At 40.6% G+C, this 24464-nt stretch overlaps 1 protein-coding gene across 1 annotated transcript; it reads right to left on the bottom strand.

Moving 5' to 3' along the window:
* Window positions 1-1513: 1513 nt before the first annotated feature.
* LOC311211672 (scavenger receptor cysteine-rich domain-containing protein DMBT1-like) lies at window positions 1514-21056 on the bottom strand (the record flags this gene model as incomplete). Its single annotated transcript, XM_084290570.1, has 16 exons — window positions 1514-1527; window positions 1734-2045; window positions 2749-2772; window positions 3515-3826; window positions 4407-4430; window positions 5465-5776; window positions 6402-6425; window positions 7852-8163; window positions 9226-9537; window positions 16385-16656; window positions 17260-17648; window positions 18169-18341; window positions 18597-18808; window positions 19092-19242; window positions 20351-20662; window positions 20834-21056. 16 exons carry the CDS (start codon window positions 21054-21056, stop codon window positions 1514-1516), a joined length of 3378 nt encoding a protein of 1125 aa, XP_084146696.1.
* Between the last annotated feature and the right edge of the window lie 3408 nt (window positions 21057-24464).

Here is a 24464-nt window from a genome sequence, read left to right as displayed (position 1 = left end):
ATCAACTAATTAGGAAAGCTTTCTTTCCTGCATGAGTCATCAGTGGCTGGAAAGTAAAAGGAAAAACTGGACGTAAAAGAAAAGCGTAGGTTGCTTTTGTTTGTACACTGATTTTTTTTTTTCTTTTTTAATTTGACAATGCAGTCATTCACATGTAAAGCTATCCAAACAAAGTTGCAGTTGGTGTAGCACCTATTAAGTGACCAACAAGGAGTGTTTCAGTGGGACATGTTGGAGTGACAACTTCTCCCTCCTCATCTGTCAAAGAGAACCACGTTGGGTGGGGGTTGGTTGTGAGAGACTGGCTAGGGGTGACTCTGCTTTCCACAAGCGTGATGTGGAAAAGCAGGTGTCCTGTTTAACTGTGACATTTGGACAACGAATGCAGTCAGAGTCTTGGTATGGAAAAAAAGAAGGATGAATAGTAATCAATATTGTGCAATGAAAGCATTTATTACTAACTGGTGATATCTTATTGTCACATCATTTAATACATTCGCCTTAGGTATGTAAAGAAAATATATCTGACTATCCTCAGACCATGTATTAGAGTGATTTGTGCTGATTCTCTGTCACTGGAAATGTTTCTACTAGATCAGGTTGTAATCAGGCTTTGTGTTTATTTGAATCTCTGACTGTTTGCAAGCATGAGAAGAGAATTAATGCACAAGAACGGTGCATTTCCAACAGAATAGGGTGAGATTACTGGAGGAAAAATTTATTGTTAGATGGATTATACAAATATATTGTTTTCTAGAGTGTTTTGTCATGAGTAAACAGCACCATTAGCTAAAGCGAAAAGTATAGAAGGGTAGCAGTCTTCAAACTTCACATCTCCAGAGGATCCTCAGTCTCAACCCAAAACTGTTCTGGTTCCATGGCTGAGGCCAGCAGCCTGTGATGGATGGCAATGGAGCCATTTTTATCTCTTCAGATACAGGAATCAGAGGCATGGAGTGGTGGGAGAACACCACAAGCACTACTTCTCCGAGGAGCTGTCCTCTCCAAGAGAGGAGACTGTTGTGGACATGGGTGTGCCAAGTAGATCTCCACAATGGAGGAAGGTCATCATCCTTTTCTGATTCCAGACTGAACAAACCTCCTGTGTCAAATCTCCTGTGTCAATTGTCCTGTGTCAAATCTCTTTTGAGACAAACTTTGTTTGTCTTAAAGTTTTCTTACTGGGTACACCAATCCTAGTGGACTCTATAGAGCAGAAGGAGTAGAAACAGCTTATACATGTATTCTGCTATGTGAACTAAAGGTTGAAAACACGAGTCACAATAGTCAGCTTTGGGAGTGTCAGGCAGGTAGCAGATGCAATCACTGAGACTTTGAGTTTGCAACAGATAAAAGTGATTGGAAAGAAGCTTTCCTCATTACTCCACATTGAGAAATCCCGTTCTCATGGAGACTTTGCAAATCTGTAAGGTGAAAGTGGCTGCTGAGATTTCTTTAGATGCCTCAGAAATTTGCAAGCGTTAAAGGCAATGCAAATCTTTATCCATTCTGCTTATGCTGCAGGCCCTGTAAGAATGAGCAAAGAGAAAAATGATCAAATGATCTGGCAAATAGCTATGAGATTCATATTTGTTTAGGTCTCTATTAGTCCACAAAAGTGAAGAAAGAAATGATTTTTCAACACGGGCTCAACTGCTAATGATTTTTCAACTATACTTCAAGACGTATCTTATGGGAAATTCTTGAAATGAATAAAACAAAGCAGAAAGTACCTGAGCAGACAACGCTGGCATCTTCATTGTGGCCACAGTTATGTCTTGACCAACCGTTGTGGGAGCATTCCCATAGGTAAAATTCATTGCCTTTGCACTGTACATCATCCAGGAAAATAACTCCAGAGCCTTCCCCAAACTGGGCAGCTCCTGGTGCTGACATGGGCTCGCCACACCCAAGCTGTCTGCAAATGACCTGAGCATCATTGATATCCCAGAAATCATCGCAGACTGTTCCCCATTGTCCTTTGTAAAAAATTTCAACACGCCCCTCACATCGATTATCACCATTCTCCAGCCGCAGAGACATTTCTAGCAAAGACAGAGCAGAAGCAAATTACACACAGCCCTAATTCTAATCTCACACTTGTGCCAGATGTGGGATTGTGTTACAAAATGACTAGAGAAAAAGCTATTCTGCAGAATGGGGCTGTTCGTGCAGCCTGATGTGCCTTTTGGAGCAGGAAAACCTCCCTCTGATGCTCTCACCATACTCACCACACTTGCACCATAATTAAACAAGGAGATACAAAGACCAGATTTTTGTAAAAATGGTGTTAGTGGCCATTTGCTCTGTAGAAGGTCAGTGAATCTTTGGAGCACCAGAATGAATTAAGGAAGCCTGAATTCCCTGAGAACAACTCCTAGAGAAGCTAAGCAGGCACATGTGACTGACACTTTGCTCTTCTGCCATGATGAATTTCTTAAAGTGTGTCCAAGATTTTCCCTCCTGGCATTGTGTTTTGTTGAGTGGTGGGGTAGGCTAGGGGAGTCTGATTTCCAATCAGTAACAAGTTACGCATTACACACCTTATACGGTTTTAGGGTGTTTTCCCAACATTTGAGCCATACATAATCATCTACAACTTCTGAAAAACTAAAGTATGGAATTTGTCCTTCCTCCTCAAATAAATGTTATTTTTTCCCCAAGACTTTCCATCAAACAAAAGCAAAATGTGTTAACAGTAAATACCCAGTTTTTAGAATGATCAGTTAAATAAATGGTAAGACTTACCAGGAGTTCTGTCTCCCCTAGAAGCTGTGGATTAGGAATAAATATGAAAATTTTAAGGTTATCATCTTCAGTTGTATTTCAGCAGAACAAAGATGAAACAAACTTTGCAACGTTTGGTGAGAGTCTCTCTCTTATATTATCTAATTTGTTCTAAAACTAATTTATCTTTTTATAACCTATTATAACCAAGGCAAACACTTCAATTTGCATTGAAAAGTCAAAGCAAGAGTTAATCCTTTAGGAATGGCTTCTGAGATGAAAAAAATAAACCAGTTAAAAATTATGTTCTAGAGAGGCATCCTGGGAAGGGTTCAGTTTGAACATGCTCTGAAATCTGTGTATCTGCGCTGTACCTGCTGGCATCCAGCCACTTTAGAATACTTATGGGAGAGCCATGCCCATGAAGCCCAAAGTGTGATGTGCCTGCCAAGCCACCAAACACTTCCTCCTCTGGTACCATGTGTGAGACATACTGTGCCCCCTTTCTGCCCTCCCATCAATGTCTTCTGAGCATCCTAGACCAGAAGACATGCTGCCCTTCCTCTCACCAGTCCTCACTCCCTGTAACCACCTCTGAAGCATGCAGAGGAGAAAGGAGAGAGGCAGTCAGGCTCTCAATTTCTGCCCTCACTGTGCTTTTCGTGTGTCACACTCCTATAGCTCTGCTGGCTTTGTTGCTATAGCCTTTGCCTAAGGCCGATGATGAGATTTGCAATTTACGCAATTCACAGTTTTAATTTCATAAATAAAAACATCCCAAATGTACCTGAGCAACGCACACCAGCATCTTCTTTGTGCCCGCAGTTATGTGTTGACCATCCTCTATGAGAGCATTCCCACAGGTAAGATTCACTTCCAAGGCACTGCACATCATCCAGGAGAATGTCCCCTAGTCCTGGAGAGAAGTAGGCATTTCCCAGTGCAGAGAGAGCTTCTCCACATCCTAGCTGCCTGCACACGACCTGTGCATCATTGAAGTCCCAGAAGTCATCACAGACCGTCCCCCAGCTTCCTTTGTAGTAGACTTCCACACGACCTTCACACCTGTTTCTACCATTTATCAGCCTCAAGGACACTTCTGTGAAAGAGAAGAGAGAGGAGATAAGAGTGACCGAGAAGCAAGGTTCATCAAGCCAAAGCAACACAATGGGACTAAGACTTTCTAATAACTAAATTATCTCTTCTCCCTGAATTTTAATATCACTTAAGGGTTTCTGAGTTTTATTAGAACATGGAAAAAGTTTATCTTTTAAGAGTGTGGTGTAGGTCCATCCAACAGGTGGAATTATTGAAATACTGATTTATCTAATACCTTTTATTTTAAAGGACCTTAGACTTAAAGCAACCTAGTCCAGTGAATCCAGTGAAACTCAGAATGTCCTGTCATTTCGGTACTCTACAACAAACAGGTATACATTTCAGCTTCAGTTATGAAATCTCTTTAAAGATTAAAAACCCATGGTTATGTTCATAAAAACTGTGTAGATCAGTATCGCTACTTTCATTATGGTCAAAATACACTACATTTTAAGAAGCTATTTTCATGTATAAACTACTGAATAAACTAAATGAGATTTACATTTTTAATAATTAACAAGAAGTTGATTTTGCTATTGAAAATTCCAAATAGAAATGATTGAATATGAAATTTAAATTACCAGGTATTTCAGTTCCTGTAGAAGCTGTGAGAGAAGAAAACAGAGAAAAAGAACATTTTAGCCATCAGTGTTTATAAAATTAACTAAATTTGTAGAACATAATACTTCTCTACAAAGTCTACTTTTATTTCAGAAAGCATTCAACATCTAGTTAATTCAGCTGTTTGCAATATGTGTGTTCGAAGATGATAAAAATGATAAGACATGAGATTATAAACTGACTTTCCTTACTAACAACTTGAAAATCAGTGGAGAACAGGATAAGACTTTGAAACTTTTGTTACTATTTGACAGATGTAGAAAAATTTGTCAGGGTTACAACTGGCTGAGTACCCAAGACCACCAGAAGTCTAAGTACATCCTTCCTCAGAGGGATCTGACAGAGCCCTGGTTCCTTCTCCTCCTTGCTTCCTGTCCCCCAGACTGCAGAAGAGTCACAGCTCTAAACCTCTGGATTTGGTCCTTAGTATGAAACTCAAATAATTATTCTGCAGACATTCAGTAGAAGCTTTGTCAAGGAAAGGCATGTGGGATTAGGACCTGAGCTCATGAGAAGTCTCCTGTGTGAAAGCCTGTTAGTGCTGTAAAGGCAGAATGTGCCTCGGGATTGGATTTTGGTGCTCTGCTCTAGTCTGGTGGCAAGCAAATAGGATTGGTTAATGCAGATTGCAGATTATTAAAATAATATGATTGTTGTACAAAAATACTGGATGTACTCTGAGTGACACTGATTAAAATACTCTAAAAGTTTTCACAGCTTATCTGTGCAGAAGTTTGCAATAACTGATTTTGATCAAATTAGGAAAGAGGGAAATTCTCTGTGTAGGAAAGAGCCTTGTTACTTGCAACAGAACCAAAATTCTTCTGAGAAAAGGGTTTTCTAGTTCAGGGGAGCAATTTTCAATTTGACAAAATTTAAAATTAAACTTAAAACTAAAGCTTAGTTTTAAAGTTTAAAGTTAAATGAACTTAAAAGCAAAATTTAAATTAAATTTAAATTAAATTAGAGTATTTCTTATCGTGACTCTTTTTGATAAAGCAAATATATCACTGTGTACCTGAGCAAATGACACTGGCATCGTGCCGGCTGTCACACTTCTCTCTATACCACCCCCTGTGAGAACACTGCCACAGGTAGTTCTCATCCCCTCTGCACTGCACATCATCCATGACAATATATCTCGGGCCGTGAGTAAAGGTGACATTTCCTGAAGATGATACAGCATGTCCACAAGCCTGCTGGTTACAGACAACGTCTGCATCATTTATATCCCAGGAATCCTCACAAATGGTCCCCCAGGTTCCTCTGTAAAGTATTTCAACACGCCCTTCACACTGGTTCCATCCATTCACCAACCTCACTGACAATTCTTTGAAAGAAAAAAGAGAATTTCACTGAACCTGGGATATTATTATTATTATTATTATTTGCTAAGGAGGAATTAAGGTGGAACACAGCAGGTTAGAGGACAGACAGACTTCCATGCCATGATTATTTCACTAGTTAGCCATGCACACACATTTTCAACCTACCCAGAAACTCCTGCTTTTCAGAGTCCCTGGGGTAAAACCATGCTCCTTAAGCTACTGCCTACCCTATCTGAAGACAGTGAATCCTGAATAGTTCAGTCTCTGCAACACAGGATCCACAGCGCTGATGTTCTGAATAAACTGTAGTTGTGAACTTTCACGTAACTCTGCATGTACAAAGCCATGCCTCATTTACCCAGACCTAACATTTACATGGGTATAAGTTGGGGAAGATCTTGACTTTGTTCTATGTTTTACTCTAACAGAACAAAAATGCTGAGCATCTGTTTGGTACCTGGGCTACAGTGTTGTATTATTTTAAAGGGTAGTCCCTTCCAACATGAAAAGAGCAATGTCCAGGCTTTTTGATTAACATCCATCAGTGTTTTTAGCTCTACAAATTCAGTTCTAAAACATCAAAACTTGTTGATATTAAAGGTAATGACACAAATTTAAGAAGCTTACCTGTCGTTTCAGATCCTGTGGAAGCTGCACATGAGAAAAAAAAATACAGTTCATTTTTAGGTGGAATTTTCAGTTACTGCAGTAATAATTGAAACTATTGATGAAATATGAGAAACTGCACATTAAAAAAACAGTAATACACATAATAATGTTCCTTTTGTCAGTACTATTACACAGGCCAATAACAGAAGCTAGACCAGTTCTGAGATATATTAGCTTATGATTGTAAGGAAAATATGAATTATAAATTTATAAAGTTGTTAGTGATAAAAAAAAAAAAAAAAATGTTATAAATGATACAATGTAATCACTAGGAAGAACTCCAAGGTGATCAAAATAAAAACAAGGGATTTGATTTGATGTGTTTGGAGTACTACAGATGTTAATAGAAATGTTACTAGAAGGTAGAAATATTCTCAGAATTTGAAGAAGCAGTGATGGCTATTGTTTCTTTTTTTGATGGTTGCTTGCTGGCTTTCCAAAGACTTAGGCTAATGAGGAAGCTCAGGTAGCAGCAGAGAAAAGAGAAAAGCTAAAGGTCTAAGCTATTCTTTGAAGTACAGCAGTGAATCCTATGTCAAGACCAGGGGTTTCTTGTAAGGTGTAAGTTCAGGGTACTAATTTCCTTGTAGACCTGTAACTGACATACATTTTGGTGCGGTATGGGTTGCGTTATTACAGTTAACCATTAAAGGGTGAGGACGGGCTGTTCAGAGTTCAGCCGATCGATGTCCAGGCAGGCGGTTACTCTCAGTGACTGTGTGAGCCACTGTTTGTACCACCGCTAACACAATAAAAACTTTGTGTTAAAATTTGCAAAGATAAGCTGTGCGGGGTGGCTCAGACACCAGGCTGGACCTGCCCTCTGTGTCTGCTCAGGCACTTCTCCCATGGGGTGGCTCCTTTTGCTGCGTGCCGGTTATCAGATAACCAGGCATCAAAGGAACCTCCACATCAGGGGGAGCAGGAAATAATACCAGGTGATATACAGAAGCAGTTAGCTAAATGGTTTTACTGCCCCTGGTAGCTCTGTTGGACCGTTAGCCCATTTTCACTGAAAGATCTAACCTAGACTGAAATACCAATGGGGCATACGTAGCAATTTTTCAATTTATTTAGTAGATTTTTTTAGTTCATCGATGTGGAAATCATTAACAAGCACCACTGCATAATAAGAAAAAACAATTATTACACTGGACTGCTGCAGGAGGTGAAAAAGTAGCTTCAAACATGCAGGCCCTGCCTGGTTTGCTTGGGGCAGGCAGCAAAGCAGCTGGATGCCCACTCCATGCAGCTCGGCCCTTTGGCTGGCCATAGCTGTGCACCGGGCAGGTGAGTGGAGGTTCTGGATGAGAGGAATAAATCAGCAGGTTTTTGAAATAGTGGGATGTTTTTTTCTGCCTACATTCAGCTTGTGGTCTGCCCGGTGAGGTAAGGCTGCTAAACACACCTGAGCAAACCACGCTGGCATCTTCCACGTGTATGCAGTTGTGGACCGACCACCCTCTGCTGGGGCACTCCCAGAGGTAAGCCTCGTTTCCTTTGCACTGCACGTCGTCGAGAAGGATCTCTCCTGAGCCTTGACTAAAATTGGCATTTCCAGGGGCAGAAAGAGCCCTGCCACACCCCAGCTGGCTGCAGACGACCTCAGCATCCTTCAGGTCCCAGGAGTCATCGCAGACGGTGCCCCAGCTGCCCTGGTAATAGACCTCGACACGGCCCTCACATCGGTTCCTCCCATTCACGAGCCTCAGGGACAAGTCTTTGGAAGGCCAAAAATAAGAGAGTTATCTGTGAGGGATGCTCCCACACCATCAGGCTTTAAGTGGGCTGTTGCAAATTTGAGGCAACAATAACAACTTCTGATAAGTAAAGTTAGGAGATTGACCAGAAATATTAACAATCTTTTTTTTTTTTTTTTTTTTTTTTTTTTAACTCAAACTTGTGAAATTTGACCTATACATTAAAAATTAAAGAAATAAACTGAATACATTAAAAACTTAAAGATACAGCATATTCCTAACACAGAAGGTTGGGATTAATGTATGATATGATATGTATGATATACTTGCAAATATTCCTCTTCATAAACTCTGTACATATACTAAATGATTATATTAGGCAATTATTTACTTTGTCAGTAAAATCAATTACCAGGAAAATTACCAGGAACTTCAGACATCAAAGAAGCTGGGAAAAAAAAAAAAAAAAAAAAAAGAGAGTGAGAAAGATTAGTTTATAACAAATTGTACTAAACACAGTGAGCAGAAGTGTACCTACATGGCTAGGAAAAAAAAAAAAGAGACAACACAAAACCAACCCTCAATACATTGGGATTTTGTCATTATAAGCTAATTTATACTTTTAAAATGTACAGTAGTACATTTTCACATTCAATAGTATTTTCACATTCAATAATATCTCCAAGGAAAGACCTTTTTCTACATCACATATGGAAATTGCTAGTTATTTTCTCAATGATTCATAGGAATGACTAATTGAATTTATCCTTTAGGTGAGAAGCAATGCCAATAGCCAGATGGACAACCTTTGAATGAGGCTTGGAATAGGCTATACTCTATCAGAAAAGAAAACATAACCGTTCTGCTTCTTATAGCTTATTATTAAAAGATTTTGAATGTGAAGGCTAATGCGTAGGTTACAGTACTCTCTTAAGAAGTATTTGTTGAATTGCAGAGGGGATATCCTGTAAACCTCAACAATTATTTTAGTAGTTCAGTTCCCTTTCACTGAGCACCAGGACCTCAGTCTGGCTCACATTTATAGCACATTACTGACCACGGATGTCAATAAATCTAGTTACCTGCGCAGATGACACCGGCATCTTCCTGGTGAAAGCAGTCATTGGCGAACCACCCGTCATGGGAGCACTGCCAGAGAAAAGCTTCATTCCCTTGGCACTGCACTTCGTCCAGGAGGATTTCTCCTGTGCCTTCACCAAAGAGGGCTTCTCCCACGGCCACAGTGGCTCTGCCGCACCCGAGCTGACCACACACCACGTCAGCATCTCTTCTGTCCCAGGAGTCGTCGCAAATTGTTCCCCAGACTCCGTTGTATAACACTTCAACACGGCCCTGACATCTGTTCTGCCCATTCACCAGCCTCAGGGAGAATTCTTTGGGAGACAAAAGGAAACCAGACCAGCCCTTAGAGTAGCTGTTGTGCTTCCAGGGACACCTGCAGTCTCAGTCTATCAGAGGAAATGCTTCACCACAGCTTCCCAAGGAGCATATCAGCAAGGGAAGCATGCTCTAGCCTCTGGCTCACCAGACTTGAGCTCCTACGGGTTCAGAACTGAATTTAAAACATCTTCCAAGGGTGATGCACCTGAGTGCCCCTATGGCAATTGCATTAAATTAGCATTATACTGACACAAACCATCACCGTCTGGTGGGGACTCTGGTATGTCATATTGAGTTTCCTCTGACCACAATGAATTAAACAAATAAGGCAGTGCTCAGAATAGCATAGCAGAGGGTCACTGGCCTCAGTATTTCACTTCTGAAGGAAAATTTGAAGGCATGTGGTGATTACTTTTGCACTAGGTGCATGCAGTCTGCAGCTGAAGATCTGCATGAAGACCATGGAGTTACCCCTTGCCTCTGAGTTGCTTTCAGATTATTACCTGCATTTGTTGTTAATAGTGCCAAAGTGAACAGAAACCCTCTGATGGACGAGCACCTTACTATAAGGAACAGGTATGGTGTTTTTTTTGTATTTTTTTTCCTACAATACATTAAAATAAAATACATTTTCTACATCACACTAACAAAACCTTAAAAGTACCTGGTGGCATCATCAGTCCTTCAAGCCCGCTAAACATGCAAGATGTCTACCAGTTTGAGGAGGCTTTGCTGCAAGCTACAGATTTTGCCAGCATTGATTTTAGAGGAAAACATAAGCGATAGGGAGGTAGGACTGAGCAACACTGAGCACAGTACCTGATGCCTGCAGACCCCCACCATGCAGCAGTAGCATCCACACAACGGTCAGCATGGGTTTCATTTTAACTGCGCTCCTATAATGCTGATAAAATGTTTCAGAATTTATAAATGTGTAGATATAAAGGGGTGTGTTCTGTAGCTTGATCAGCCTTTTTTTTTTTTTTCTAAGTATGTTCATGATTTCATACAATGGAGATGCTTTTAACTTTTAAAAACATCCTCCTGATTTTTTTTGGCAAAACTTTTGTTAGCTTGATTTTTTGGTTACCTTAATTATCATTTCAATCCCTTCTCCTCTATGGAAACACTGGCCAAACCCTCCCCTTACCAGACCCAATGGCAGCCGCTGGTTCAGGAGGAACCGGCTGCGTGCAGCCAGGGAGAAAATTACTGATACCAAATGGAAAACAACGGCAGGTTTCTTTCACCTCTCAGTTTCTCCCCTGTCCTGAAATGGATACAGGTGTCTGTTGTGCTCCCTGTCCCCTCATGTCTGCTGGACCCAGGTGTCCCCAGCTGGGTGGCTGTAGCCCCATTGCAGCCCTGGGCAGGAGAGTGCCTGAAAATAAAAGCATCATTGGAGCAATGGACAGCCTTGGCTGCTAGGAAACAAAATGCTTTTTTTCAAAACTCAGTGCCAGACATCCCTCCAGACTGCACAAGTTCTAGCCTGCATTTTCAGATTAATTGGGCCTTTGAAAATTGTTAATTTTCAGTCTCGTACTGAAACGGAAGGCTGAGGGCTGAAATTTCCAGCTTTCTTACTTCCCAGCCTTAGGAAAGCATTTCACCTGATGCCTGGATTAATCCGTGCAGGCTTGGCAGAGAGAAGGGCACTTGTCTTCCTCAACAATACGTGCCTTAGAGACATCCAACAAACTCTTATGAAACAAAGGGGACTTGTTTCATGCTGGCATGGCTCAGATCGAGAGTTTACTTTACATGCACAGGGTGCAGCTTCCAAATACAACGCTGCCCAGGAGCTCAAAGAGAAAGTGAAGCAACAGGTTCTTGGCTGCCCTCCTGCATCTGGGGCTTTGCAGTCAGCTTTCTGAAGCTCCAGGATCCAGCATTTTGGAGAGGGTGGTTTTGCTACGTTGATATTGTCATGCTCTTTGCATGGGAGAACAGGGCCCTCACAGCAGCCTAATTCAATTCTCATCAGGTCTCATGCAAAAAAGCTCTGCTCGTATCCAGGTTGAGCAATGAGAGGTGGTGATGAATGCCAAAGGTGGATGCTTTAAGTCAGGTTTTCTATGGATTTTTACCCAATACCTACAGTAAAAAACAACAAGCAGAAATGATGAGGGAGATAAAGCAAGGAGTAACAAGACCTTGACAGGTGTTAGGAAGTTATTTGTACTGCCTTCGAGAAGGGAGAGGAGGGAAGCAAAAGAAACACAAAGGGAAAAAGCCATATGGGCCATCTACTAAAAACATAACGACTTCATCCCCAGCCTGGTAGATGGGCTGATGTGCTGCAGCTGTTTAAAAAAACACATTTTATCTCTTCTGATTAGTGACTCATCACCATAGAAAACTTCCTTACTCTCAGCAGGTTTTTATGATGACAACTGAGGACAAAAAAAAATCGCAGCCCTCATACAGAAAGAGGAGGAAAGGGAAAAGCTTTCTCTTGGAAACTACAGTTTCTGAAATTAGGAAAAAAAATAAAAATAAAAATAAATATTACTGTCATTCAAACTCAGTGTGTTCTTTAGTACAGTGGCAGTGCAATTCCTTTCTACTTTACAGCCTGTAACTAATTCATTTATTTGAGAAAGGAAAAAGCTGCTCGGATGGGTACTAATTGGTTCAGGGCAAAAGAGGTAATCCAGGGGTTGTTCTAGCAAATGAAAACAAATGCCACTCCCAGTGACCCAGCTGGGTTTCCTCAGCTAAGCAGGACTTTGTAAAAATATGTTTTTCATGTCAGAGTTCTTGAGCCTGAGATAGAAAGTCTCCCAAAATACACAAACTACTGTGAGAATTTCAGTATCTCCTTGTTTGTTTTTTTTTTTTTTTTCCCAGCTAGATTTAAACTGCCAAAACAAATACAAATTAAATTAAAAACAAACATGAAAACAAAAGCAAGCTATCAAAATAAAGAAAAATAAATTGGAAAAATCAGTTCTCCTTGTAACACAAGCCATTTAACAAAAACTGTGCAAAAACTGATGTTTGTGCTCAGAGATGCTTGACAGCAAAAGCCAGCAATTATTCTTATCTTGAAATTGTTGCAGACAAAGGGCAATGGTGAGCTCTCTAAGGAAATGTATTTGCTGTTTCCCCTGAGTTTATTAAGCATAGTGGGCAGGTCAGAAACCCAGCTGCAGCCTCTCTCTGCCTGACCTCCAACTCAGGTTAGATTCTGGTGCAATCTATGAAAAAAAAGCTTGGTTGGTGAGACTGTTATTTAAAACAGGTGAAAGTGATCTCTGCACTATATTCGTTTAATGATTTAATTAGAACATGCTACAAGTGTGGGTATTAAAGAACATCTAAGCTAGAACCCTAAACAGGTTAACTGCTTAGTTCAGTCTGATGTCAATAAGTATCTGCCGGCTTTTGTGGCAAGGCATGGGAAGAAAGAAGTGAAAACAAGAAAAGCTGTGTTTCTTACTCAGACCCTGCAAAAGCAAATTAGCTCTTTTTAGTTTCAGTCTACAAAACATGGGGATTTATTATTAAAAACTGGAAAATGAATCTGGTAGCTATGGGATCCAGAAAAAAAAAAAAAAAAAACAAAACAAAAAAAAAAACAATGTTTATTTATACCCTATTATAAATATTTTTATAATATGTTCCTGGGAAGGAGGCCTACAGAGTTGAATTATTGGTCCATACTCCAAAATTAGAATAGAAGGATAAGCAGGACAGCAAAGCACAGGAAATTCAGCATACAAACAAACAAACAAGAATTTTGTTTCTAAGACCTGTTTTAACCCCAGTTTTGGCCAAATATGTTGCATGAGTTCACTGGGGACAGCACGCTGGCAGGAACTCACACAGTCTGTCAAATGTCTTTTTTCCCCCCCCAAAAAAAAATTGCATATTTGAAAACAGATTGCTTTGACTCCATCCTGTTTCCATGAAACACCTTCTTAAGAAGTGCCACTTTGGGAGAGTTGTTCAAGAATTTGCAGTTTCATCAGCGTTACAAGCACTTGTACCTTCATGCTGTGTATAGGTTAGTTTTAGTTCAGTAATTATCTTCTCCTGACTCAGCTCATACTACACTGCTTGGCACTTTTAATGGATATTAACATGTTGTTTTTTATGTTCTGGGTAAGTCCTGAGTAGCCAAACTCCTCACAATCACAAAGCAAATAACTGTGGGGAATAATAATAATAATAATAATAATAATAATAATAATAATAATAATAATAATAATAATAATAATAATAATAATAATAATAATAATTTCATTGCAATCAGCAACCAAAAGTTTTAAACAATGAACAAAATTCTTCCTTCTGGGAAGCAAATACAAGATTTCTTTTGATCCTTGTATGATATCTTGATGAGACCTGAAAAATCTCCTGATTGAGATTCAATCTCTTTAATGAGATTTACAGTTTTTGTCCAGTTTAGGATGTATCCAAAAACCCATAAGTCAGTGTGAAGGCTTCCAATTGATTTGACAAGCCCTTGTATCAGATTATATGGCTCAGCCTTAATTATTGGAAACAGAACACCTTTAACAGCTCAGTGTCTTTTGAATTTGGAAGTATTTAATCTGGAGAATTGGAAATGTAGTGGGAAAACACCAGCAAAATGTACCTAAAGAGAAAGGTGAGAAAATTACTTTGCATGGCCAGGAAGGACAGGGCAAGAAGTAAGGGGCTTGAACAGCAACAGTGAAAGACAGGGGAAGGCATTTTGAAAAGCCTTTCCAACAGTGATGCTCATTTCAGTAATGAGCCTTGGGCAGCACAAGGAGAGATTGTCTTGGCTGCAGTGGAGGTTTTAAAGTTTGGGCAGCATCTGCTGGGAAGATGTGGTGGTAGTGATAAGGGTGCACCCTATACAGTTCAGCTCCCTTACAGTACCTTGTAACCACACACTCAGAGGTACATCCAGCACTCACACGGCACAGAGATACTGCCCTCATCTTCACAGCACTATGTAGAAGTGTTTCATGATACAATGGATGGGCAGAACACAGAATGCTGGAGGGAAAGCTTTCCCTCCAACAACGTGAAGATACACACCTGCACAGGTGTTCATCACGGGCACGCAGTGGGCTTTTTTCCACATACAGTGAAGAGTGAGATAGGTATTTGCAAGAGCCCAGGTTGCAGTGGGCATGGGGGCTGCTTGGATGGAAGATGATTCTCAGGGACTATGTCAGCCACATGGTTTGGAGGGAACTCAGGGTTGAGGGACATACCGATAAGTAGTTCCTTTGAAGTCCCCAGTGGGTTGTGTAGTGCTTGTATGTGACACTGGGGAGAGGGTAACAGAAAACTCAAAGAGAAGTCATTTCTCCACCAGGCATCACTGATCTATTCTCTGGCTTCCCAAGGCCAGAAATTTTCTGTAAATTTGCTTGTGCCTGGCAAGTTTTTGATCCAACAAACCACACTCCAACACAGCAAAGCATTCATTAGTATTTTAATCACAGAGACATTCATTCAAAACAAAAAATTAAATTATTGTTTTGTAAACATTCCTTCATTCGATTTTAAATGACACTGCTCATATAACAGACTTCTTCAGCTTGAAAATCTCTGCATTTTATAAATAAGCACAGACCTATTATTGTTTCAATGAGAAATTTAGCATTAAAACAATGCTTAAGATAATTGGAATAGTAGATAGCCACAATACGAAAAAGATCAATATTGGTATTGATCACTATTTCCCTTTCCAACATGGCCTATTACTTCCCCCCAAATTAATCTTCCTACTTTTAATAAACCTTGAAATATTTATTAATACCTCATTTTTTTTTTCTCCAGCTTACAAAATTTTAAGGCAGTAGATAAATAGTCTTGTGAAGATGTGAGGAAATAATTAAGAGGAGAAAAATGATAAAATGACCACACCAAACAGCTTGTGTTAGTGCAAATGTTGAAATTATTTCTCAATCATTTAAGAGGTGTTAGGATTATAAAGTTATTTTGAAGCATTGAAACAGGCTAGGATTCACCCAGGATAAGGACATCACAGCTTCTTACAAAAGGCACGTATGGGACTGTCGCTGCTGAAGCATCCTGGTGGCTCACAGTATGTGACTGTCCTGTAGTCATTTAGCAGATGATACTGATTTTCGGTCTCACATTATCCTCTGCAAGAGCGGTTTCTTCAGTGCAGGTTTCACAAGAAAGCCAGCAAGAACTAAAACGATGATGGCCAGGGTGGCAACAGCACCAGTAAGTGGCCCAAGCACATTCCCAGCCGCAGCAGGAACCGCGTGGGGAGGAGGCGCGGTAGAGTCCAGCTTTGTGAGGGAAGGCAGAAGGGCTTGGTCTCATGCCAAGGGCCTGGGCTCAAAGAGCAGCTGCGTTAAAAGGGGTGCTCCCTAGATCGCAGCCAGAATTAAGCTAAATTCTAATTTCATTGCTCTTTGAGCAGGCTTTGTATTAGCAGGGATGACAGCTTAACTATGCAGATGTCATTAGCAGAAGACAACTGAGGGAATTAAACATTTCTGAAGAAGCCTGGGAGCTTGTTTCTCAGGAATAGAGCTGGCAATCACATTACACAATCAGATTGAGCTAATTAGTTCAACGGAGTGATAGCACTATTGGGTTTATATGTGCCCTCTGTTTTGGTGCCACCAAAGCGGTTACCATTATTCGTGCATGCAGGTGAAAATAGTTTGCAAGGTGTTGAGAGAAGAAGGATATCATAGACATTAGAGTTAGCCAAACAATGCCTTCCTGTTTACAGTAGAGTTAACATAAGCAGATTTCAGGGACAGATGTCAGAAACAAACAGAGCTATGGCATTTTTTCACGAAGACCTAAGTAGTCTCAGAGTAAATAAGAGAGAAATTTATTCAGCTTCACCGGTGTTCCTGTTCTGAGCACCTTCTTCTCGAAGCTTCAGAGGTCCGACAACAACATCTACTTTCTCCTGGGTAGGGCTTGTGTCTCTCTTGAACCTACTCAGGCAGCCCTGGTAGCAGCGGGAGGAGTAGTCCCCGAGCCTGCACACCACTAGCTGACACCGCAGGTAGACTAATGAGTAGCGGTTAATGAACTCAAAGGCATTAAATTTGAACCGAGCAAAGTGGCTGTTGGGGGTGTAGTATACGGCATAGGAAGAATCTCTAGCACATCTGAAAAGGAATGAGGAAGAGAATTAGTCACCATGGATTTACACGTGGACATTCCTGAAAAAATGCAGTAGATTAAAACATAAACATAACCAGGCACTGAGAACACCAAGGGATAATAGTGCAACTTTCAGAGTATCTCAAAGTATAATTAAGTCCATGAAGAAGCTAGAGCAGAGCTGACTCATTTTTCCTGAAGAAAAGGACACCAAGTGGTGAAGAGGGGAGAATGGACCCTTTGCTGAATGTCTGTGGCACAAAAAAATGGGCCTGGGGCTTGACCTGGTTCTGGAGGTTTTACTAAAACGTTAATGCCTGTGGTAGAATAGATTTCTGCTGCCAGTTTTCACCTCCTAATCTAACTCACTCCCACCACTTTGAGTTTTGCATATAGGACAAGGATGAAGTTAGTGAAGCAAAATTTTAGTAATGTTTAGGTGTTGTTTCTTATTCCCAGGCTCATAGTGTAAAAATAAATAAATAAAAACCTTTTAACTTTCTATTGATAATGAGATCCAAACCAATTCACATTGTCTCTATTCTCTTAAAATAAATTGTAGAAAGGATATAACAGCTATGCATCTAATGACTTGAGAAAGTTCTTACCCATTCTCGACTATATCATAGGATAGAGTGCTAAAATCCTGAGGATCAGGTGATGCCACACATGTGTCCACAAACAGCATCAGATTTGGGTCAGAGCTGTGAAGATAAGCTTGAAGGTACAAATTTTGGTTCAGGTCAATGTAGTATGGAGAGTCATGCACTGGCTGCAGGAATGATGAGGAATCATAAAACGTGATGTTCACAGCGTATCTTCCAAACTGATTTTCATTAATGTCTGCAGTATCTTCAGCAACATACATGATTTGTATCCACGTGTTTTGTAACATCTTGCAACTGAGGTGTAAGTGAAGATCCTTTTTCCTCTTGATTATATACTCAGAAGAGGTAACTTTGATCATGTTGGAATAGTTGATTGTACCATTGCTTTCCTGTTTAAGGTGTAATTTAAAATGAGGATTTGCGTTTCTGTCACATTCTATATTCTAAGCTTTGACATAGTAATAAGCAATTAAAAATGTAGTTTCATATTAAAGATAAGCTGCATCTTGGAGCTAAGAAGCTTGATGATGGTCTTTTCTGCTCACATGGAAATAAACCTGCTGATATAAAGTATTTAATTAAACAGAAATTGGTGTAGAAAAGCTCTGTTAAATTCAAGGCAGAGCCAACTCATTACATTTCTGTACAGAACACTGATCATTTAATACACAATCATCCCAGACCTGCATGGCACTTAAACTCATGAGCTTCCTCCCTAGACTCTCATTTCTGGTAAGGATGGGGATTCCCTACAGCAAGGAAAGCTAAAGGCATTAAAACCCCTGGGTCTCAATTCACTTCTTACCACTGAGGACCACAATGGTCTCTCTTGTGTCTCACTTCAAAGTGTGCCCTGCAATTCAGTTCTCCCAGTTCAGTTCAGTTCACTCAGTTTAGTTCAGTTCATACCTCTCGTATTGTCCCACAGCTGTCATAGGGAACGCTGAACACCACCTCGTGTGCTGTAAGTGTTGGCTCACAGCGAGTGTCATTCAGGGTGACCGTCTCTGCAGAGTAGCCTTGTGACTGGAGATAGTCCCTGCTAACCACCGCATACATGTAGTCTGGCAAGCACGTAAGGGCTGGTAGAAGAAGATACGATATAACAGTTAAATCAGCAATTTGTTAATGATTGAAGGTTTTAATTGAACTAAACGCTGCCTTTTTTTTCTTAATGTAGAAGGTAGGCTGTTCGCATATCAACCCAGCATATTTCGCATGCATCACTTCCTTTCCCTTGTATCCTTAAATAAACACATATATTTATTTTGCAAACAAAAACTATAAACAGGCTTGTCTGCTGAGAAACAGAGTTTCTGTCCTGAAGGGGAACTCACCAATGTTGTGATCTGTTGGGATGGAGGAGTAGTGGGCCTGGAACCCTCTAAATGTGTATCTAGAATCGCTGTGAAAGTGAATGCTCATTAGGTTTGAAGACGACGTGTATGTGAGGAAGGAACCAGCACAAATTCTCCCAAGAAGTGGAGAAGAGTGTGGAGGCCCATCATAGATTTCAATGTAGTCATACTGGCATCTGCTGTTCTGCAACCTGGGGAACAAACATCAGCACCTTGTCAACATGCTCCAGAAACTCTGATTTACCTGCCTAACATGTGATAAAATATTTTAACAGCACATGCTTTATTCATTTTGCATGTAGTTACAAGGAGAAAATACTTCACTAACCCAGTGTTTGTTCAAGCCTTCCAGCTGCTAGATGGTATTGAAAATATCTTTAAATTTGTGAAGGATGCCTATCTCAAATAAGTCTTCAAGTTTTTCAAGTAAGTTTTGACTCTGTTATTTGCCCAGAGAATCAATGTTCTACTTACGCAACATCTCTAAATGTGAGCATAACACGGAAATTATTCTCTACTTGTATTTCCCACACACAGTCAGCGTTGTTTGGATAATTTCCAGGGTAGTTTGGACTCTGCAGCATCCCAGAGGAATTTGAAATTAAGCCACCACAAAAATAAGGTGCTGCAGAAAGAAATAGAAGAGAATTTATTTATAGTAACCTTTAAAAATGGTACTTTTGTTGTACATGGCTAATCTGCAGCTGCTGAAAAACAGGTTTCCTGCTGTCCTCAGGTCATCTTCAGTATTACCCAAATCAAAACAAATATTTGGTTTTGCTGTAGGTTTAATTTCATAGTGCATGCTGTCACATCTATGGTGTCAGATCACCATCTTCAGGCTTCTCTGGTGTCTCCTTTCTGTAGTTCTGGTTCTGGGAGGGGTTATGACAATCAACATGGAAACACCTTCCTGTACAGACAGTGTCCCCTCAGACTGCAATAAGCACTCCAGGCAGCTGGGCAAAGTAGGAGATATATCTCTTGCTCTACCTATGAGAGTGGCTGCAAAAAGTGTTCATATTCCTGCCAGCATGAGTGCTTTCTTATGCTAAACACAGAGATAATCCTAACAGCTTCCTCACAGGAAGGTGGGCATGAGTTCTGAATTTAATCCCTACAGCATGTGACATGCAAAGGAAACCCCTTCCCCACAACTACCACCATTTTAAGTTGCTGCAAAACATCATAGCCCAATGCAGCACACTCCTGGGTGGGCTTTTGGGCACATTCACATCCACACTGATTTCTGATGTGAGTGGTCCAGCTCTTCATCTGAATTCTGCTTTCCAATGCAAAAATAGCAGGCTGGATATCATAACACCTCTAATAAAGGCAAAAATTACTGATTGCATGCCACCTCACTGATAAACTACCTGCTACTATAAATACAAATGGGGAACTCTTCAATTAAAACAGAATTGTTTTGGAAAATGGTGTAAGAGCGCTGTATAGAAATCATGACCTAAAGAAAGCATACTACACACGAGCAATTAATGTCAATAGAAGAGCACTGTGCGTGTACAAATAAAAAAGATTCAAAGAACCATGGGAGAACATTACCTTCTGTAGGCACTGGGGTGGTCGTGGCAGCTGTGAGAGTGGAGGAAGAAGAGCCACACGTGAGATGTAATGCTCTGGAGAAGGGGCCCCGGGGCGCAGGGCACCATGATGGGGATGCAGGGCTGGAGAGGACAAAAGGCCGGGAGCTCCACGTGGAGCCGCTCCCCTACCTGCACAGATGACACCGGCATCCTCGCTGTGGGCACAGTTGTGCACGCCCCATCCGTTGTGTCCGCAGAGCAGCAGGGAGGCCTCGTACCCATGGCACCGCAAGTTGTCCAGGAGGATGTGGCCACTGCCGGTGCCGAAGCGAGCGTTGCCTGGGGCGGCTATGGCAGGGCCACAGCCCAGCTGTCGGCACACCACCTGCGCCTCACTCAGGTCCCAGTAGTCGTCGCACACCGTCCCCCAGCTGCGTCCATCCCACACCTCCACGCGGCCCTCGCAGCCGTGCCGGCCGCCGGCCAGCCGCAGGTGGGCACCTGGGACACAGCAAGGTGAAGGTGGTCACTGCGTGTCCTGCCTCTCCCACCCACCAGCCCGAACAACCAGCTTGTCCCCACGCTCTGCTCGCATCCTCCCTACAGACCCTCCTGTGCCGTCAGGTGTGGGAAGGGAGATCAGGGCTTGGTGAGTGACCCGGGTTGGGTTACCTGCTGTGCTCGTCTCTACTGCGGAGGTGATCTCTGCCAACCAGACTGCTGTGGAGGGCACTGGCTCTGTGGAGGTGCCTTCTGGCAATACAGAGGTCATTGTCACTGCAGTAGTTGTCCCCAGAGTGGGGGTCGACAAGGCGGTGCTTGTCTCCATTTGTGTGGTTGCTGGTGGTAAGGAAGTGATCTCTGTTGACAAGGTGTTTGGCATTGAGTTGGTCATCCCTACTGTGGAGGGTATTGGTGTTGTAGATGTCCTTTCTGTGAGTACAGGTGTTGTAGATGTCCTTTCTGTGAGTACAAAAAACATGACCCACATGAGGACTGTGTTTGTGCAGTGGATATGTCTTTGTGTAAGCTGCAGACCCAGTTCCTGGGGAATTAAGTGAAGGTGGGAGAAATTACTCTTTTGGCATACTCCATCTTGATAGGTCAATGGAGAAAATGGAAGAGGGAAACAGCCAGTTTAAAGTTGTTCTTGAAAGTGGTGTTTACAGATGGTGACACCGGAGAAAGGTACTGCTTGGCACCTGCTCCAAGTCACAGACACCATGGGCCAGGTGAGGCTGGCAGCTCTGCTCTACAGGTTCCTCCTAACTACAGGTGCCAAGTAGGAAATAAATGCCACTTAAAATGTAAGGAACCCAACATGCATGCAGCAACAGAGATATCACAGCAAGCTTTTTGGTATCTCAGGAGGAGGACGTCTGCATATCCCTATGCTGACACAGGTATATTGGGTGCAATTTATAGAAAAAGTATTTAGAATACAAAAAAAAAAAAAAAGTGACAGCACCTGAACAGACAACACCAGCATCTTCGTAGTGGTTGCAGTTGTGTCTCCCCCATCCTCTGTGTCTACAATGCCACAGGGCAGGCTCGTTTCCCTGGCACTGCAGATCGTCCAGCAGGATGTTGCCTGAGCCTTGGCCAAAATAAGCACTACCCGGAGCTGAAATGGCCTGGCCGCATCCCTGCTGCCTGCACACAACCTGGGCATCGGAAAGGTCCCAGAGATCATCACACACAGTCCCCCACTGTCCTTCGTAATAAAGCTCAACACGACCTTCGCATCTGTGCCTTCCATTCAGCAGTCGGAGACCAGTTCCTTTGGGAAAGAGGGAATTGAGCACAGAGTCAGACAAATAAGATGGAAGTGACCTTAAGAAGTTCCATTCTCCTGCCCAAGGAGGTGTTTTTCTACCTTAGTATTAAACACCTGTGAGGACAGAGATGACACAGGCAGAGACCCCACTTTTTTTCTTCCTCTCTGCCAGATCTCTAAATCAGCTGCACATATTCCTGTGATATTTCATGCAAGATTTCGACAGAAAACTTAGACAGATGCAGCACAAACTGTTTCAGCAAGAAATGAATATTTTTGATAGGAAAAACACATCAGGAGAGGAAATGAAAGAAAATAAATTTCACTATCAGAATGAAATGTAGGTAAAACTCTTAAGAAAAATAGCACTGAAATTTTTCACATAAGAAAATACATGTGCTTTAGGAACATATATCATGGTTAGGTGTTTTCTTTTTTTACATTGCCATCTAAATGTTTTATGGTAAAGAACAATGAGATGTAGCCATTTGCTTTGAATCCTACAGGAATTTAGGAAGTTTGGAAGAAATATCAGTGTGCTACTTTGTTTAAATGATGTCAGAATAAGACCAAATGAATTCTCCAGGAAAAATAAATAAATAAATAAATAAAATAAAAATAAACTAGAGAACTTTTGAGAAAACAATAGCCCTTCTTACCTTTTCTCCTTGATTTATGTGATTTAATTGGGATTTGTCTTCCTGTAAAATTTTTTAAGAGAATTTTAAAGACCTAAGGTCCACACATTGCAAACAAATCCTGTAGTTTTTAAGAGTAATCTTACCAGAATAATTCTGCAAAGTGTTCAAAAGACTGGACAACGAACTCAATGGGATTATAAAAGTTTCATTAGGAAACCACTGGCTTTTACTTTCTTAAATACCTATAAAATTGTATCAGAGTTAGAAATAAATACTCAATAACCTTGCATGAGTACACCTGATATCTGCTGTTACAATGCATTCGTTCAAATAAAACCCATCTGTTTTTCAGTTTGATTAATCTTTTTCATAATTTAAACATTCTGCATAACCACATGAAAATACCAATTTTAAAAATTCATTTTTGGTGAAGAAATTTATTACAGACTTTACCACTAAGTCTAAGTAAGTCACCACATAAATGTTAGTGTAACTTAAGATCTACAGTATTTACACTTTGGAAATCAAAATATGCATGCTGCATATGTCATGCTTTGCATGTCTGCCAAATAGATATTTAGCTTGTTATTAAACTCTGAATAAGTCATCCAAAGCAAAAGAATTCTGCAGAATTACCAGCTCCAGAATTTCTCACTGCATCTAATTAATTGTCAAGACAGTATCCAAAACAAATATTTCCCTATTTGTATACATTTAACTGCCAGTTCAAAGCAAGAAGCTACAAATCTGCTCCTTGACTTATATCAAAATTGTTTCTTCAAGTACTTACTTGAAGATGCATATTTTTAGACTATACTTGTAGGATTTTTGAGAATTGGAACAGCAAACCTGGGAAAAAGTCACGTACTGTGCCCAGGGGACAGAGGCAGGGGCTGGGAAATGAAGCCAAAATGGAGAGAAGGACTACAACAGCAAGAGTAGGATGGCAAGCAGAGGACAGATGAGGAAAACTGGATGAGGTGGATGATGGCAACATAAATTAACATAATGATCCTTAAATAGGAAGTTAGAAAAATTATCTGTAGTTATTCTAGGATTTACACTTACTTAGCTCAAAACCATCTAAGTCACTTAGGAGATAGAAACTATCATGTAAGAAAAAAGACAATGACAAAAAGAAAGTTGAATGAAAATCATTTCATGTCTTTGATTATTTTTGTCTGTCACTCATTTATCCACAGTGATAGATTATGAAAATTAAGCTCATTATATTTCACTGAACGGTATGTCAAAGAACATTCAAATAATGCAAGCAATATTTTATTCATAGTGTATGTATGCATACATATACTCTGGAATAATTATACATTTTAGTGAAAAACAAATCTGTTCTTCCATAATTCTTAGATCAAATTTCTGTAACTGGAAGAATCACTCATGTATAACATACTCATAGACACAATTCTAGCAAGGATTCAAGGCACAAAGACATGAACTATCCCTCAATTAAATGTTTTAAATCATTATTATCATTTACACTGATTAAGCACAGTTTCATTCTACTAAAACTGTTAATTTCTCATTTAATTTAATTTCACCTTTAATCTTTTGCCCTAACTGATACCAGCATGAATGCCATTTCTATTTATGGAATCAACAGTCCTTATATTTTATTTTCTATGCCAGTTATATCTATAAAATCAGCAGTCTTTATATTTTATTTTCTATGTGCCCTGGAACAAATCTAAGTGCTTTACCTGATCTGGCCTCCAGAACTGCTGGGCCAAAAAAGAGTAGGCTCATCAATATCGTAATGGTACCCATCTTATCAAGAGTTATTGATAGAAAGGACCATCAGAATTTATAGTCTCTATTTCTAAAGGGGAGTGGCTTTATCGGTCTCTTTTTCTACAGGAAGATGATA

This window comes from Netta rufina (genome assembly GCF_964035555.1).
Source record: "Netta rufina genome assembly, chromosome: 7".
Lineage (NCBI taxonomy): Eukaryota > Metazoa > Chordata > Aves > Anseriformes > Anatidae > Netta > Netta rufina.
The sequence above is the reverse complement of the archived record's forward strand: the minus strand, read 5'-3'. Positions and strand labels throughout refer to the sequence as shown.